The sequence below is a fragment of the Brassica oleracea genome, chromosome C4 (assembly GCF_000695525.1).
Source record: "Brassica oleracea var. oleracea cultivar TO1000 chromosome C4, BOL, whole genome shotgun sequence".
Classification (NCBI taxonomy): Eukaryota; Viridiplantae; Streptophyta; class Magnoliopsida; order Brassicales; family Brassicaceae; genus Brassica; species Brassica oleracea.
In genome coordinates, this window is record NC_027751.1 from 8,725,777 (window position 1) to 8,741,427 (window position 15,651).

General features: G+C 37.6%; 1 protein-coding gene across 1 annotated transcript; it reads left to right on the top strand.

Moving 5' to 3' along the window:
- Window positions 1–10,076: 10,076 nt before the first annotated feature.
- On the top strand, window positions 10,077–15,131 carry LOC106343033 (homeobox-leucine zipper protein ATHB-14). Its single transcript, XM_013782140.1, has 18 exons — window positions 10,077–10,776; window positions 11,279–11,438; window positions 11,533–11,651; window positions 11,739–11,829; window positions 11,940–12,035; window positions 12,124–12,237; window positions 12,334–12,417; window positions 12,506–12,661; window positions 12,749–12,823; window positions 12,894–13,000; window positions 13,080–13,275; window positions 13,360–13,548; window positions 13,626–13,706; window positions 13,785–13,925; window positions 14,000–14,313; window positions 14,392–14,506; window positions 14,590–14,739; window positions 14,823–15,131. The coding sequence occupies exons 1-18, from the start codon at window positions 10,562–10,564 to the stop codon at window positions 14,967–14,969; spliced, it is 2,550 nt and encodes an 849-aa protein (XP_013637594.1). The 5' UTR covers window positions 10,077–10,561; the 3' UTR covers window positions 14,970–15,131.
- The last annotated feature ends 520 nt before the right edge of the window (window positions 15,132–15,651 follow it).

The window sequence follows — 15,651 nt, forward strand, 5'->3', positions numbered from 1 at the left end:
TCGGAACGACTGGAAGAGCGGGAGGGGGTGCAGCAGCGGGAGCAAAAACCGGAGCGGAAAATGAAGAATCCCGATAGTGGCTGCTCGACCCCTGAGAGTGGTTGGACGAACCCCGAGAGTGGCTGGACGAACCCTGAGAGTGGCTCCCCATACCACTACGACCTCATGGTGAGGCACAACGAGATCGAGACCGGGTCTGATCACCAGTAGACCTGTAAATTAAAAAAAAATAGTTTTAAAAATACAATATTTAAAATTAGATATAATAAATATATAAATTTAAAAAAATATTTTTAAAAATATTTTTAATAAATATTAATTGAAAAAAAATTTAAAATTAGTTATAATAAATATATAAATTAAAAAAACATATTTAAAAATAGTTTTAATAAATATTAATTGAAAAACATATTTAAAAATAGTTTTTATAAATACAAAAAATAATAAAATAGTGTTTATAAATCAAAAAAATGTTTTATAAATACAAAATTAGTTTTAATAAATATAAATATTTTTATAAATATGAAATCATCTTTTATAAATCCAAAAACCTAATTTATATACAAAAAATGTTTTGTAAAATCCAAAAAATCGAATTTATATACAAAAAACATTTTGTAAAATACAAAAATCGAATTTATATACAATAATTATATACAAAAATTGATTTTATAAATAAAAAAATAAGAAAAAATTTAAAAAATAATTCTAAATCAATTCAACACAACAAATTATCCAACCAAATCTTAATTCTAAACCTATTATACAACCAAATCACAATCCTAACCAATCACCCTAACAAAAATCTTTCAAAAAACTTCTAAAATCATCAAATCTACACAAAAACCTAACAACTAGAACCTAAGAGAGCGGGATAGGGTCCTTACATGATTTGTGTAGGTTTAGAGAGGATTCGCCGGAGAGATCGTCGGGAGAGAAGGGGGAGATCGCCGGAGAGGAGGGAGAGGAGCCGGAGAGGAAGAAGAGAGAAATGGGGAAGAAGAAGTGTTTCGTCTTTATAAAACCTAGGGTCCGACGGAAACTATCCGTCAGAATTTTCTCGGTATTTTCAATTTCAATTTTCGCGAAATATTTCGCGGCTGGTTTGCCCGGTTAAATGAAAATATTCCGAGGAAATTCCGACGGACACTAAAATATCCGTCGGAATTTCCTCGGATATTTCATTAATTCGAGGAAAAAGAATATCCTATGCATGTATTTCTATTGGTTTATATTGTTCCTAGAAATTTCCTAGGAATATTCCGAAGATCTCATTTTCTGTCAGAATGTCCGTCAGAATTACGATGTTTTCTTGTAATGTTCTGTAAAAAAAAACATACAAAAATGAAACTAATGAAACATGAAACGAAATACATGCGTAGAGCTACACGTCCATTTGTATGTATGCATATTTATATGTCTGTTATATGTAGCTCCAAAAGAGGTATATCAATGGTGGAAATGAGACCAACAAAAGAAAAGAAAACATTCAAAACTTGGGAAATCAAGCAATGTATGTAGTGTGTGACATGGGAACAAGAGTAAGTGGACTTGGCCCAGTGGGGTACTCTTATGCTCCATGCCTCTTGCTAAAATAAAAAGTTGGCACCACAAATAAATAAAAATATATATTAATAAAGCCAATTATTATTTTGTAAAGATAGATATTGTCAAATTAAAAGGTTTGACATTGTTTTTTTCTCCAGCAACTCAAAATACCAACTCTATTTATACTTTTATTCTTCCCTTATTATTAAAGCATCCAAAGCCTTTGAGGAAAGAGGACTGCATAATGTATAATGTGTCATGGGTCCTAGACCTCTCTTCCTTTCAGAGGATTCGAGCCGAGATAGAATGTAAAATGCAAGTCATTAGTTATTACATAGGGCTAATACTTTGCATAATATTATTTTAAAAAAGCATTTATCGATGATTTCTCCTAAGGTTTTGGGCGACGAGCCGCCGGGCTCACCTTCCTCAAAGCTTCTGTCTCCTGCCTCCGCCTCCTCTCCTCCGCCTCTCGCTGTCCCTCCCCTTAGTGATTCTGATCTCCAGACCGCTGCGTCTCCCTCCAAAACGGTTTGGACAAAGAAGCAAGGCAAAACGACTCACCCGGTTATTGTCGTTGTTGATGGTGTTGCTTCAATGAAGACCCCCGATGAGATTTTTGAGGACCCTAACCCCCTCTGGAAGAGCTTCGTGGTGGGTTATTTCATGGGTGATGCTCCTCACGTCGGTTCCATCCACGCAACTGTAAACCGTATCTGGTCTACTCCTCGCTCTGGTTCCCGGATTGATGTGCAGTTCATTGAGAAAAAGATGGTTTTTTTTCGAATTGATAATCCTTAGATGAGATCGAGGGTCATTCAGCGTAAGTACTGGCACGTTGCCGATGTTCCTTTGGTTGTTCATGAGTGGTCTCCGGAAACAGCCATGAATCCTCCTAATATGTCAGCTCTCCCAATGTGGGTTGATCTTAAAGGAGTTCCAAATCAAATGTTCTCGCATAAAGGTTTGAAGTGTTTGGCTCGCGCTGTGGGAACTTTTGTCAAGCTTCACCCGAATACTGAAAAATGCACCCGTCTCGATGTAGCTCGACTCCTTGTTGAGGTAGATCTCCATAAGCCTCTGGTGGAGATAATCACCTACATTGATAAAGCTGGAGTTGAAGTTGTGTTAGGAGCCAGTTATCCATGTCTGCCTCCAAAGTGTGAAGTGTGCCGTAAATGGGGACATAAGGGCTCTGATTGTTCTGCGAAGAACATTAGCATTTTGCAAAAATATAAGGGCTATGACTTAGCTATTGTGGTTGTGGAGGGAGAGCAGGGTTTAGAAAAGAACCCTGTCTCAGATTTACTGCAGGAGCTGGAGGAATTTACTCCATATGCTCTCTAGGTAATGGAGTGGCAGTGAATAATATGCTTAACTCTATTTTCCTCGGTGCGGGTTTGGTTGAAGTGGGTCAGTCTGGGGTTGTTCAAGCGGAATTGGCTGAAATGGGTCAGTCTGGAGTACTTGTCTCAGACAAGCTCGGTTCTGATGCTAATGGTAAGAGTGCGGTCACTGAAATGCAAGATCAGCTGGTTGAGTCAACGTCTGCAGAGGTGGAAGATAAAGCAGAAGGTGGAATCTCTATCTCTCCTTCACGTTTCCAAGCTCTTGCGAACATACATGAGGAGGGTGAGGAAGAGTTTGATGAGGGTTCAGACACGGAGGAGGGGGAGATAGTTGCGGATCCCATTGAACAAACGGGCCTCGACAGCATTCAACGTCAGCTAAAATCTGCTACGGCGGCTCATAGAGGTCTCAAGAATGGTACCCACGCTGTGAAGTCTACTAAAAAGACGTTTGCTCGCTCAAAGGATCTCAAGTTTGCGCAGATCCCGCCCTCATCCAAAAAAACTTTCGTTAGGAAGTTATGACGTCATTTTTTGCATGGAATATGCGCGGCTTCAATATGTCGCGCAAGCATGAAGCAGTCCGCAGTTGGATACATGTAGAGAAGCCATCCTTCGGCTGTCTCATTGAAACAAGAGTGCAACAGGAGAACCATCTCAAGTGCTTGAATGTTGCAATGCCGGGTTGGAATTCTTTAACAAACTATGATTACCATAGTTTGGGACGTATTTGGTTCTGCTGGTCTAACAAGGTGGTGGTCACCAAGTTGCACATGAGTTCTCAGATTATCACATGTGCAATCCAGATCCCAGAGACTAGGGAGCAATTTATTTGTTCGGCTGTTTATGCTTCAAACTGTATGATTGCAAGGAGGTAGCTTTGGGAGGAGCTTAGAGGAACCCGTACGGCGTACTCTTATCTTGATATGCCATGGATCCTTATTGGCGACTTCAACGTCACACTTGCTTCAGCGGAGCATTCTAGAGCTATGGACTATCTCACATATCAGAGTGGTATGAGGGATTTTCAAGAGGCTGTAGATGACTGTGAGCTGTCTGATCTTGCTTATGTTGGAGCATTATTTACTTGGTGGAACAAAAGAGAGGGAGACCCGATTGGGAAGAAACTAGATCTTGCTTACTAAGGAATTCTATGTAGCTGCGTGGCCTGTTATTGGAAAAGATTTTACTACAACAATACAATATTTCTTTCTTGTTTGGCTTCTTGCCTTCGGGTATCAATGCTACCATCCTCTCGCTGATACCAAAATCTGAAGCAGCTCAGTCCATGAAGGATTATCGTCTTATAGCATGCTGTAATCTCTTGTATAAGGTGATCTCCAAGATTCTTGCTTGCCGCCTCAAAGAAATCCTTCCAGAAGCTATCAAACCGAATCAGAGTGCATTTATAAAGGGTCGTCTCCTCCTAGAAAATGTGCTCCTTGCATCTGAATTGGTCAATGGATATCACAAGACCACTGCTTCCTCTAGATGCACCATCAAGTTTGACATTGCAAAAGCCTTTGACACTTTCAAATGGTCCTTCATTGCCTCTGTTCTTAAAGCCATGAATTTGCCAGATCAGTTCATCATGTGGATCAAAACTTGTATCTCAACAGCCTCGTTCTCAGTCGCCGTCAATGAAAGTCTGGAAGGCTTCTTCACAAGCGCTCGTGGAATCCGTCAGGGTTGTTCTCTATCTCCATATATGTATGTTATACTCAACAATGTCCTCTCCAAAATGTTAGACCAAGCAGCTGAGGCAGGGAAGTTTGGCTACCACCCGAACTGTGTAGGTGTTAAAATCACTCATCTGAGTTTTGCGGACGACATCCTTATCTTCTCCGATGGTAAAGCTCGTTCGTTTGATGGTATAATGGAGGTCATGGAACAGTTTGCTAATGTCTCTGGACTTCATATCAATGTTTCGAAATCCACTATTTTTATTTCTAGAGATACTTCAGGGGACCTCACAACAACCGCAGTTGCTAAGGGAATCAGTGTTGGGACTTTGCCTATTCGATATTTGGGGTTTCCTCTGACTACTAAGACCCTCACCAAGCACGATTATGAGCCACTAATTGATAAGGTTCGCAGTAGGATGCTTGTCTGGTCAAACAAGAGCCTCTCATTTGTAGGGTGGCTACAGCTTATCAAATCAGTTATCACAAGCATAGTCAATTTTTGGACAGCATTCATCCTTCATGTCGCATGCTTGAATGAGATAGAGGGACTCTGCAGTGATTTTCTTTGGTCAGGGTCTCCTCACCAGTCCCATAAAGCAAAGGTAGTGTGGGCTGAACTTTGTTTCCCAAAAGATGAAGGAGGGTTGGGACTGAGGCGGCTCAGGGATTCATCGCTAGTCTTCTCTCTGCAGCTTATATGACGGTTGTTTACTTTAGTAGGATCTTTGTGGGTTTCTTGAGTTCAGCATTACTTGTTGCGAGATAGCTCCTTTTGGGATGTTAAGGATGATAGTAAAGGCTCTTGGATCTGGAGGAAGTTATTAAAACTCAGAGACACTGCATATCCCTTCATGAAAGTTGTTGCTACTAGCAGAAATGAAGTCTTCTTATGGTTTGACAATTGGCTTGACCAGGGTAAGATCATTGATATCACTGGAGATGCTGGCACTATACATTTTGGGATTCCTCGTAATGCACGAGTCAGTGATGGTGTGAACGATGGGAGATGGAGCATTCACGGACACAACAGGTTGTTTCCAGCTCTCCACCGCCTGATATCTGAGGTAGCAGTTCCTCTCATCGAAAACAGTTTGGACTTGAGGTTATAGAGGCACTCGGGTAATCATTTCAAAGACTTCTTCTCTGCGAAGGAGACTTGGCAACAACTTAGAATCAAGCATGAGCCTGTGCCTTGGAGCAAGGTGGTGTGGTTCTCTCAGGGGATCCCCAGGTACAGTTTCATCACTTGGCTTGCTGTAAAGAATAGGCTTTCTACTGGAGACATAATGCGTAGTTGAGGTGTGCCGCAACACTGTACTTTGTGTGGGGAACTTGATGAAACAAGAGACTATCTTTTCTTTGCTTGTCCTTTCAGCTATACTGTGTGGGACAATGTGGGTAGTTGGTTACTGGGTCAGCGAATGGATCCAGACTGGTCTGATGCTCTTAGGTCACTTCACCACACCCGGTTCCATCCTATGGACTCGATTTTGGTGAGATTGGTTTTTCAGATGACGATCTACTGTGTCTGGAGGGAGCGTAACGGGCAGAGACATCAAAAACCTTGGTCAAAAGCTGCTCAAATCACCCGTTCGATTGATCGAACAATGCAGAATCGTATCTCGTCCCTCAAGTACGGACCAAATCACAAGTTTGAAGGCTTAATGCGAAGATGGTTTGAAGTAGCTCCCTAGTCTTTATACAGCTCTTGTGTTTTTTGGTCTATAGATTACATATTCTTTAATTAGCCAATTCTTTTGTAAATGTTATTCCACAACTCAATAAATTTGAAATTTCATCAAAAAAAATGCGGGTATTTTACTAATGCATTAGTGTTAGATCATTTTTTTTCATATCCCTCCACTAGAAAATTATATGAGTCCATTTCAGATGAACAGCTAATGGCCTGGTTCAAACGCAGCAGTTGCAGTTGCGGGAGTTTGCGGATGTGGGTGGTTGCGGTTTCTAGTGGTTTTAAGAGATTTGTACGACTGGTTATGCAGTTAGAAATTGTTGCATTTGCGGGATACTTATGACTGGTTAACTACCAAATGCAGCAGTGGTTACATAATAAATTAACAATATTTACATTTTATATAATTATAAAAATATCAAAAATCATAACACTATAATAAATATAAAAACTATATTAAAAAAGTTATAGTTTAAATTTTTAAAAACTTATAGAAAATATTTTTATTTTTAAATTTTATAATATTAATTAAAATATAATAGATATATTTTAGTATTTTATAGTTCCAATTTAAATTTTTTATTGAATATATTTATTTTTGTATTTATATTGTTAAAAAAGAATTATCCTCCCGCAACCGCCCGCAACCGCAAACGCTAGCTGGAACCAGCTTTTGTAATTATGAGGTTTAGAGCGGTTTGAAACAGTTTAAAGCGGTTTGAGCAGCGGTTTAAAGCGGTTTGAGCGATTGTCGTAAAACGCCAGCAACTGCTACCAACCGCAAAAGCTGTGTTTGCGGGTGGCAGCGGGAAAACCAGTCATACCCTAAGTTGATATTAGGCATGGGCACAAATCAGATATTCGGGGTTTTGAAAGTATTTGTGATTTGCTTTGTATGTCACGGATATCCAATTTTTTTATTTGCTTTGCTTCGGAAAAATACAGATATTCGGAAAAACGGATATCCGGAAAATAAACAGATATTTGCGAATATTTACGAATACTTACAGATATCTCATATGTTTTGATTAATACAAATAATCTTAAAATTTTGATACAAATTTGTTTTGTAAAATATTTTTTTGCATGATATATATTATAAAAAATTAAAAGAAGTAGTGAATCTACATATTTTGTAATTTTTTGAACTTAGTTAACAGTTATAATAACACAAAACTTAAGAAAAAATTATAATTGTCATAAATGTGTTTATCTCTTCCTTTTATGTAATACTTTTATATAAGTAATAATGTGAATAGATTTTATCCAATCATATGTTAGAATAATAATTATATAATTTTATACATTAAAAACTTTAAATATAATCAAGATATACATGTATTTATATATTGACGGATCAGATCGGATATCCACTTCCCAAAATTTTAATATTTATGGTTTGCTTCGATTTTAGCGGATATTGATATTTAGTATTTGCTTTGCTTTGAAAGTTTACGGATATCCAGAAATTTCGGATCAAATCGAAACGAATAACGAATCGAATCAAATTTAACGGATAAAATGTTCTTCCCTCGTTGATATATAATAGAATAACTAACATATATGTATACATATTGCTTATAAATCAGATTATGAAAACTCTTGCTCTTTCTTTCAGCATTAATCTTTCTTTTACACGTACAATTCGTTTACGTGTATTATCAAAAGAAACCAACTAAGCTGATATATATATATATATATGATCGAATAACTAAAATATATTGATGATGCGTCTGAGATCGGACAATGAAAAACTCTTTTCCCTTTTTGCTTCTATCCTACTCTAAATTTTCTTTGGCAACGCATGCGCTTGTTGGAAAATACATGTGACACGGTGTAGTAACTAATTTACTTCTTTTGTTTTCGTTACATTTGCAGTGCGCTTCTGTAGTTTTGTAAATCCATGTCATTTAAATTCCGATCTTTGGTAACTTTTTTTTTTTTTTTTTTTGCTTAAAATCTTTGCAGTGCGCTTCTGTAGTTTTGTAAATCCAAGTCATTTAAATTCCGATCTTTGGTAACTTGGTAACACAGAAACTGATTTATTCTGTTAGTGATATAAACGTATTTTCACATTTTTACCTTGTGATCAAGTAACTTTACGAAATCAAGATATATGTCAGACCATTGTTATGTCGTAGCAAAATTTATGATATTCTACCATTCAACAGTACCCAAAGTGAAAATTTTCTAAACCAGGCCAACATTCTTTTCTAATTTTTAATTTTCTTTGATTAGCCTCGGAAATTAAAACAAATCAAAACCGAATTCTAGAAAAACAAACTTGTACAGTAGTTTCATATATACACTTTGACGTATACATGTCGTAGAACTATACCTCATCGTGATGCAAAAGAAATACGTTTTGAGTGGCGCGAGAAGAAACCTCGTAATATTGTAGTGTAGTTAATTGAGTTGAGTGATTTTTTATGAAAAGAATAGAACTCGAAAATAATATATTTGGGTGTATTCGACAGATTGTATTTTTAATTACAAAAACGTTTTAACTAGGAACCGAAAAACAGACATAGGGGGCTACGTGGATGTATCTGCCATGTTGAAAATCGAAGCGCATGCACTAAGTTGGACTCATGATGAGACCTCACATGATCTTTCATTTAAGTTTACTCTCTTTCTCTCTCCGTATTATTATTAAATTGCGTATTATTTTATTTTTGCGTACCGTATATTAATACGGTGGCTGTAGTTATAAGAAGTTAGCCGTTTGTCCAGGCATTCATTCTGTACAAATGGTTACTATACCGAATCGAGACTGTTACAGAACCAAACACAAATTGTACTGAACAATGCCACACCTGTCTTCTCCTTTTCTTGACTTTCTTGAAAACTAAAACGATGAAAACTAAATCGAATTCGTACCGAATGACTGAAAATATATTTTGACATGAAGTCATATCGAACTAGCTAAGCCAAAAACAATAATAACACTTCTGTTTTTTATTCCATAAAAGAAACAGTTTTCATTTTAGCAGAATTTAATTACTTTTATTTAAATAAAGACCCTTCACGCTTCTCACACGCTCAGTGACATTCCATACAATGTTCCTCATGCAACAATCGAAACATCGTCAACGTAGTGCATACAGATATCTACGTACATACACACATGATGATAACATTGTACATAGTACATATATCAGCATCACCATCATGATGGATCATAGCGAGAAATAACCATGTTATGTCCTTCTCACAGAGAGAGAGACCCGTTTCGTCGAATATCCGTTTTCTTCTGACAACAATTTCATTTTTTTTGTTTCTCGAATAATTATATAAAAATACAAAGATTGGCCCGTCTCTCTGCCTGCTTATTTAGTTAATTTTGATTTAATATATTATATATTATGTTGTTCAAAAAAAAAAAATTATATATTACATTTTTTTATCATTACTGTTCTAGGTAGAGTAAAAAACAGCTGAGTTTTGCAGAGACTGTTTTGCGTGTGTTGGCTTTTCACCTTTATTGTCTTTTCCCCTTTTATCCTGCTGAACCTTCAATTTAATTAATTGTTAATTCAATACAAAACAAGATTAATGATTTTGTTCATAACAACACCATTTCTAGTTTTATTCCTCTTTTTACAATATTGAGCATAAACATTAAGATAATCAGTATTTTAAAAGACCTATGGTTGACAAAAAAAAACCTCTTAATAACAAAGAAAACATTTTTGATTTTTTTTTGCAGCACATACTAATTCAATTTCGTAAAAAAAAAAAGCTTTTATGAAATTCAACCCACCTGGTTTTCCAATTTACATCTAGATCTTTCTTTTTTCCTCTACCTCTGTGCACTTGTGTTCTTGCATAGTCCTCTCTCTCTTCCTTCTCGCGCCACACAAAAGAAACAAAAAGTAATTTCTTTTACAGCTTAACATTTTTTGTACATGTCTTAAAAGGATCTCGAGATTGGCGCATGAGATAAAGACCCCTACTTTGCTTCCTCCTCTTATCTATCTTCTTCTCCTTCCTCTCGCCATTGCTCTCTGGCGTTTTCTCTCTTCCACCAAACAAAATATAACCGAAGGAATCACACAAAAAAAAGAATAATAAACAAACCAAAAGGAACTCTTCTTTTTTTTTCCTATCTCAAACTCATTTTTTCCCACCATGAACGTTAGTGGAGGCTCTCTCTCTACCCAGAGAGCCTACCCTTGAAAAGAACCTATCAACTACACTAAACCAAAAAAAAAACTAGGAGTCCTCGAAAGTTTTATTCTTTAAATTCCTTTCAAAATTCGACTCTTGTTCTCACTGTTTGAGCTATGATGGTCCACACGATGCACAGAGAGTCGCCGGATAAAGGGTTGGATTCCGGCAAGTATGTGAGGTACACGCCGGAGCAAGTGGAAGCTCTTGAGAGAGTTTACACTGAGTGCCCTAAGCCTAGCTCTCTCAGAAGACATCAACTCATTAGAGAGTCTCCCATTCTCTCCAACATCGAGCCCAAACAGATCAAAGTTTGGTTTCAGAACCGAAGGTGAAGTTACAACAAAACATTTTTTTTTAAATCTTAAGTTGTCTTTTTTTTCTTTCTTCTGGTTGATTGAATGTTTTCTTACCAAAATATTATCTTTTTGTATTTAAGTGTATGAAGAAGACATATAAATTTGTTTTTTTCCTTGCTTAATAATTTTTCTTCATTGGTTTTATCTGAAAATTATGATTCTTTATTTTTGGATGTTAGTGATCATTATGGTTTGAAATTTAATGTAGATCCATGTCTTGTAAATCTCTCAGAGCAGGTAACTTTGTTCTGCATAAGCTTTGACACTGTTAAAACTTTAAAAACAAGAAAGTGACTTCTAATTAAATTTGTCTTTGAATTCGTTTTGTAACGTTTATTTCCGTCAAAAGTATATGAATAATTGGAAAATACATTAACTGTTCATGGACTATCATTTATTCACATCACACATGCAACATTTAAATTTATCTTGGCACAAATATATTGATGCTTCCTTTTGATTTGTTGATATTAGATGTAGAGAGAAGCAGAGGAAAGAAGCTGCTCGTCTCCAAACTGTCAACAGAAAGCTTAACGCCATGAACAAACTCTTGATGGAAGAGAATGATCGTCTACAGAAGCAAGTTTCCCATTTGGTCTATGAGAATGGCCGCATGAAACACCAACTCCACACTGTAACCTCTTCAACTTTTGTCTCTATTAAAACTCTATTATCATATTGTTATATTTTTTTGCTTAATAGTTGTAACCTTTTATTTTGGAATGCAGGCTTCTGGGACGACCACAGACAACAGCTGTGAGTCTGTGGTCGTAAGTGGTCAGCAACATCAACAACAAAACTCGAATCATCCTCAGCATCTGCAACGTGATGCTAACAACCCAGCTGGGTGAGCTTCACTTGTCTAATCAGCTTCTTGATTTGTATATTCAGTCTTTTGTCATGTTTTTTTTTTTGAAATGTTTTTGGTTTTTAGTCTCCTTTCTATAGCAGAGGAGGCCCTCGCAGAGTTCCTTTCCAAGGCTACAGGAACTGCTGTTGACTGGGTTCAGATGATTGGTATGAAGGTAATAAACTCTGCAAGTTGGTATTAATCTCATTTCTGTTTCTTTTTTTTTATTATGTTCCAATATAAACTTAATATTGTTTTGATGAATCTTCTTTTATGTGGTTGTAGCCTGGTCCGGATTCTATTGGCATAGTCTCTATTTCGCGCAACTGCAGCGGAATTGCAGCACGTGCCTGCGGCCTCGTGAGTTTAGAACCCATGAAGGTAAAGTGTGACAGTTTGTTTTCATTTACTTGTGTCTGTAATGTAGTCAGGAGAAATGAGAATCTTGAATTGAACAAAAAAACTGTAGGTTGCTGAAATTCTCAAAGATCGTCAATCTTGGCTCCGTGATTGTCGATGTGTGGATACTCTGAGTGTGATTCCTGCTGGAAACGGTGGTACTATCGAGCTTATATACACACAGGTCTGCCCCTATACTTGTAGTCTTCTAGTTGCACTTCCTTACAAGACTACCTACGGTTTGGACTTAAACCGTGCTTTTGTCCCTTTGAATTATCAGATGTATGCTCCAACAACTTTAGCAGCAGCTCGTGACTTTTGGACGCTGAGATACAGCACATGTTTAGAAGATGGTAGCTATGTGGTAAGCTATTTAGATCTACTTTTTATGTTTTTTGGTTTCTATTTTTTGAAACTGCTTCATGATGCTTCCTATCACTCACTGTCTTCAGGTATGTGAGAGGTCGCTTACTTCTACAACTGGTGGCCCCAACGGGCCACCTTCTTCAAGCTTTGTGAGAGCTGAAATGCGACCAAGCGGGTTTCTCATCCGTCCTTGCGATGGTGGTGGTTCCATTGTCCACATTGTTGACCATGTTGATTTGGATGTAAGCCACAAAGTCAAATTGTTTCAAAACACATCAGTTCTGTTTAGTAAATATGTTCCTGACTTTGTTCTTTTCCAATTTCCCTAGGCTTGGAGTGTCCCTGAAGTTATGAGGCCTCTTTATGAATCTTCAAAGATTCTTGCTCAGAAAATGACCGTTGCTGTAAGTTTCAGCAACCTTGAACAACTTGGGATAATGTTTGTGGTTCTTATGTTTGGTTTATTTATTCCAGGCTCTGAGACATGTAAGGCAAATTGCACAAGAGACAAGTGGAGAAGTTCAGTACGGTGGAGGGCGTCAACCTGCGGTCTTAAGAACCTTCAGTCAAAAACTCTGTCGGTAAGTATCACCTCTATTGCTGCCAAGAGTTTGTTGTTTTCTCTCTCTTTCTAATTGTTTTAAGTTAATGAAACTTCAGGGGATTCAATGATGCTGTTAATGGTTTTGTGGATGATGGATGGTCACCATTGGGTAGTAATGACGGTGCAGAGGATATTAGTGTTATGATAAACTTGTCTCCTGGGAAGTTTGGTGGGCCGTCTCACTACGGTAGCTCATTCCTCCCAAGCTTTGGAAGTGGTGTTCTTTGTGCTAAGGCATCTATGCTATTGGAGGTACATCTTGGATAGAGGAATAAGTTTATTTTCTATATTTTGGTCTTTAGTTTAAACTAACTTGCATCTTTTTCTTGAATCAAGAACGTCCCACCAGCTGTGCTGGTTAGATTCCTTAGAGAACACCGCTCTGAATGGGCTGATTATGGTGTGGATGCTTATGCTGCTGCATCCCTCAGAGCAAGTCCTTTTGCTGTTCCTTGCGCTAGAGCTGGTGGCTTTCCGAGTAACCAAGTCATTCTCCCACTTGCGCAGACAGTTGAACATGAAGAGGTACTAAAGACTAAACAGCTTCACTTTTTTTCCTTCCCTCATTAACACTAAAACCTTTTTTGATTTTCTTGTTTCAGTTTCTTGAGGTGGTTAGACTTGAAGGTCATGCTTACTCACCTGAAGATATGGGTTTAGCTCGTGATATGTACTTGCTTCAGGTCCGACCTCATGGTTTCACATCGTCACAGTTCGTTGGTTCTCTTATTGACATTTTTGATCGTTGATTCATTCCACAGCTTTGTAGCGGTGTTGATGAAAATGTGGTTGGAGGTTGTGCACAGCTTGTCTTTGCTCCTATTGATGAATCATTTGCTGATGATGCACCTTTGCTTCCTTCTGGTTTCCGAGTCATACCTCTTGAACATAAATCAACCCCGGTAATATATCAAAATCTCATTTAATTAAATATATATATTCTGATGCAATAATCTAATCTCTTACTGTCATATAGAACGGTGCATCTGGGAACCGTACGTTGGATTTAGCATCGGCTTTAGAAGGATCAACACGTCAAGGAAGTGAAGCTGGCCCAAATGGTTGTAACTTTAGGTCGGTAGTGACCATAGCATTCCAGTTCACATTTGATAACCACACAAGAGACAGTGTTGCTTCAATGGCACGTCAGTACGTGAGAAGCATAGTGGGATCTATACAGAGGGTTGCTCTAGCCATTGCTCCTCGTCCTGGTTCTAGTATCAGTCCAATGTCTGCTCCCACTTCCCCTGAAGCTCTCACTCTGGTCCGTTGGATCTCCCGGAGTTACAGGTACTTGTTAGCATTCTAGTTTTCTATCTAAGCTGAGTGTTTATTTGGTCTAAACTCTATTCTTATTGGCTGTTGTAGAGTTCACACTGGTGCAGATCTCTTTGGCTCTGATTCTCAAACCAGTGATGACACATTGCTGCGTCAACTCTGGAGCCACACTGATGCAATCTTGTGCTGCTCGCTCAAAACAAACGTAAGTGACTGACTACATGTCTCTGCTTCTAAGGACATGTTTTCCAATTTTTTGAGATGGGTGTGACAAGATCTCTTTTGTAGGCTTCACCGGTTTTCACATTTGCAAACCAAACCGGTTTAGACATGCTGGAAACTACTCTTGTAGCACTTCAAGACATAATGCTAGACAAGACCCTTGACGAGTCTGGTCGTAAAGCTCTTTGCTCTGAGTTCCCCAAGATCATGCAACAGGTTTTTTTTTGTTTACTTGATGATTCTTTTGCCATTTTCTCGAAAAAATCATTCTGACTCGGAATCTTGATTATTTTGTGTAGGGATATGCTCATCTTCCTGCGGGTGTGTGTGAATCAAGCATGGGGAGATTGGTATCTTACGAGCAGGCAACAGTGTGGAAAGTTCTTGAAGACGATGAGTCAAACCATTGCTTAGCATTCATGTTCGTGAATTGGTCGTTCGTTTGAAGAAAAGAGTAAGGAAGACCAGGTTGCTTTCTTCCCCCATGGAAGGTTATTTATGTAAGATATTAGACTTAGGGTGCTATTATGCTAAACAGTGTTTTGAAATTCATGGACTAATATGTATTATGACTTATGTATGATCCCTTGATGGATTGTTTCTTTGTTCGTATGTTATGGCAGGATATTGTTATGATGATGTTATCAAGTCTTTTTTGTTGTGCTAGTTTGCTTTTGCAAGAGTTTGATGTTAATTAAGTCTTTTTTGTTGTGCTAGTCCTGGCCTTTTGTTCTACGTTGCACATATTGAGCTGCATGTAGCTAAAAAAATCATAAAGAAAAAAGAGCTCAAAAGTCGACAAGAAACTGTTTAAAATTTGGAACCATCAGATTTATTTACGAACCAAAATTTTTTTTAGTAATGAGGATAAGATAAATGAAATTTAGAAAATAAATTTGTTTACACATGGGACATAACTTTTCATCTATATCTTGGTAACAAAAATAATTGGGATAGGTTTGTAGTTTGGAGTACGTATATCAATATTTAGAGAATAAATATCTTTTAATTATTGAAAAGGAATGATGTTAGATTCGTGTATTCTGGGAGAGGGGTGCAGGGTGGTCCAGTTTGACTATAGGTGCTAAGCTGTGTAAGCCGTTTCTAGCACTGCAAAATATTTAAAGA

What these genes read in the sequence shown, in the direction of transcription:
- LOC106343033 (XM_013782140.1), top strand. Translation starts at nt 10,562, where the DNA reads ATGATGGTCCACACGATGCACAGAGAGTCGCCGGATAAAGGGTTGGAT. An exon ending in TAGAAGATGGTAGCTATGTG is followed by an intron (nt 12,418 to 12,505) that starts GTAAGCTATTTA and finishes CACTGTCTTCAG; the next exon opens with GTATGTGAGAGGTCGCTTAC. An exon ending in CTCAGAAAATGACCGTTGCT is followed by an intron (nt 12,824 to 12,893) that starts GTAAGTTTCAGC and finishes TATTTATTCCAG; the next exon opens with GCTCTGAGACATGTAAGGCA.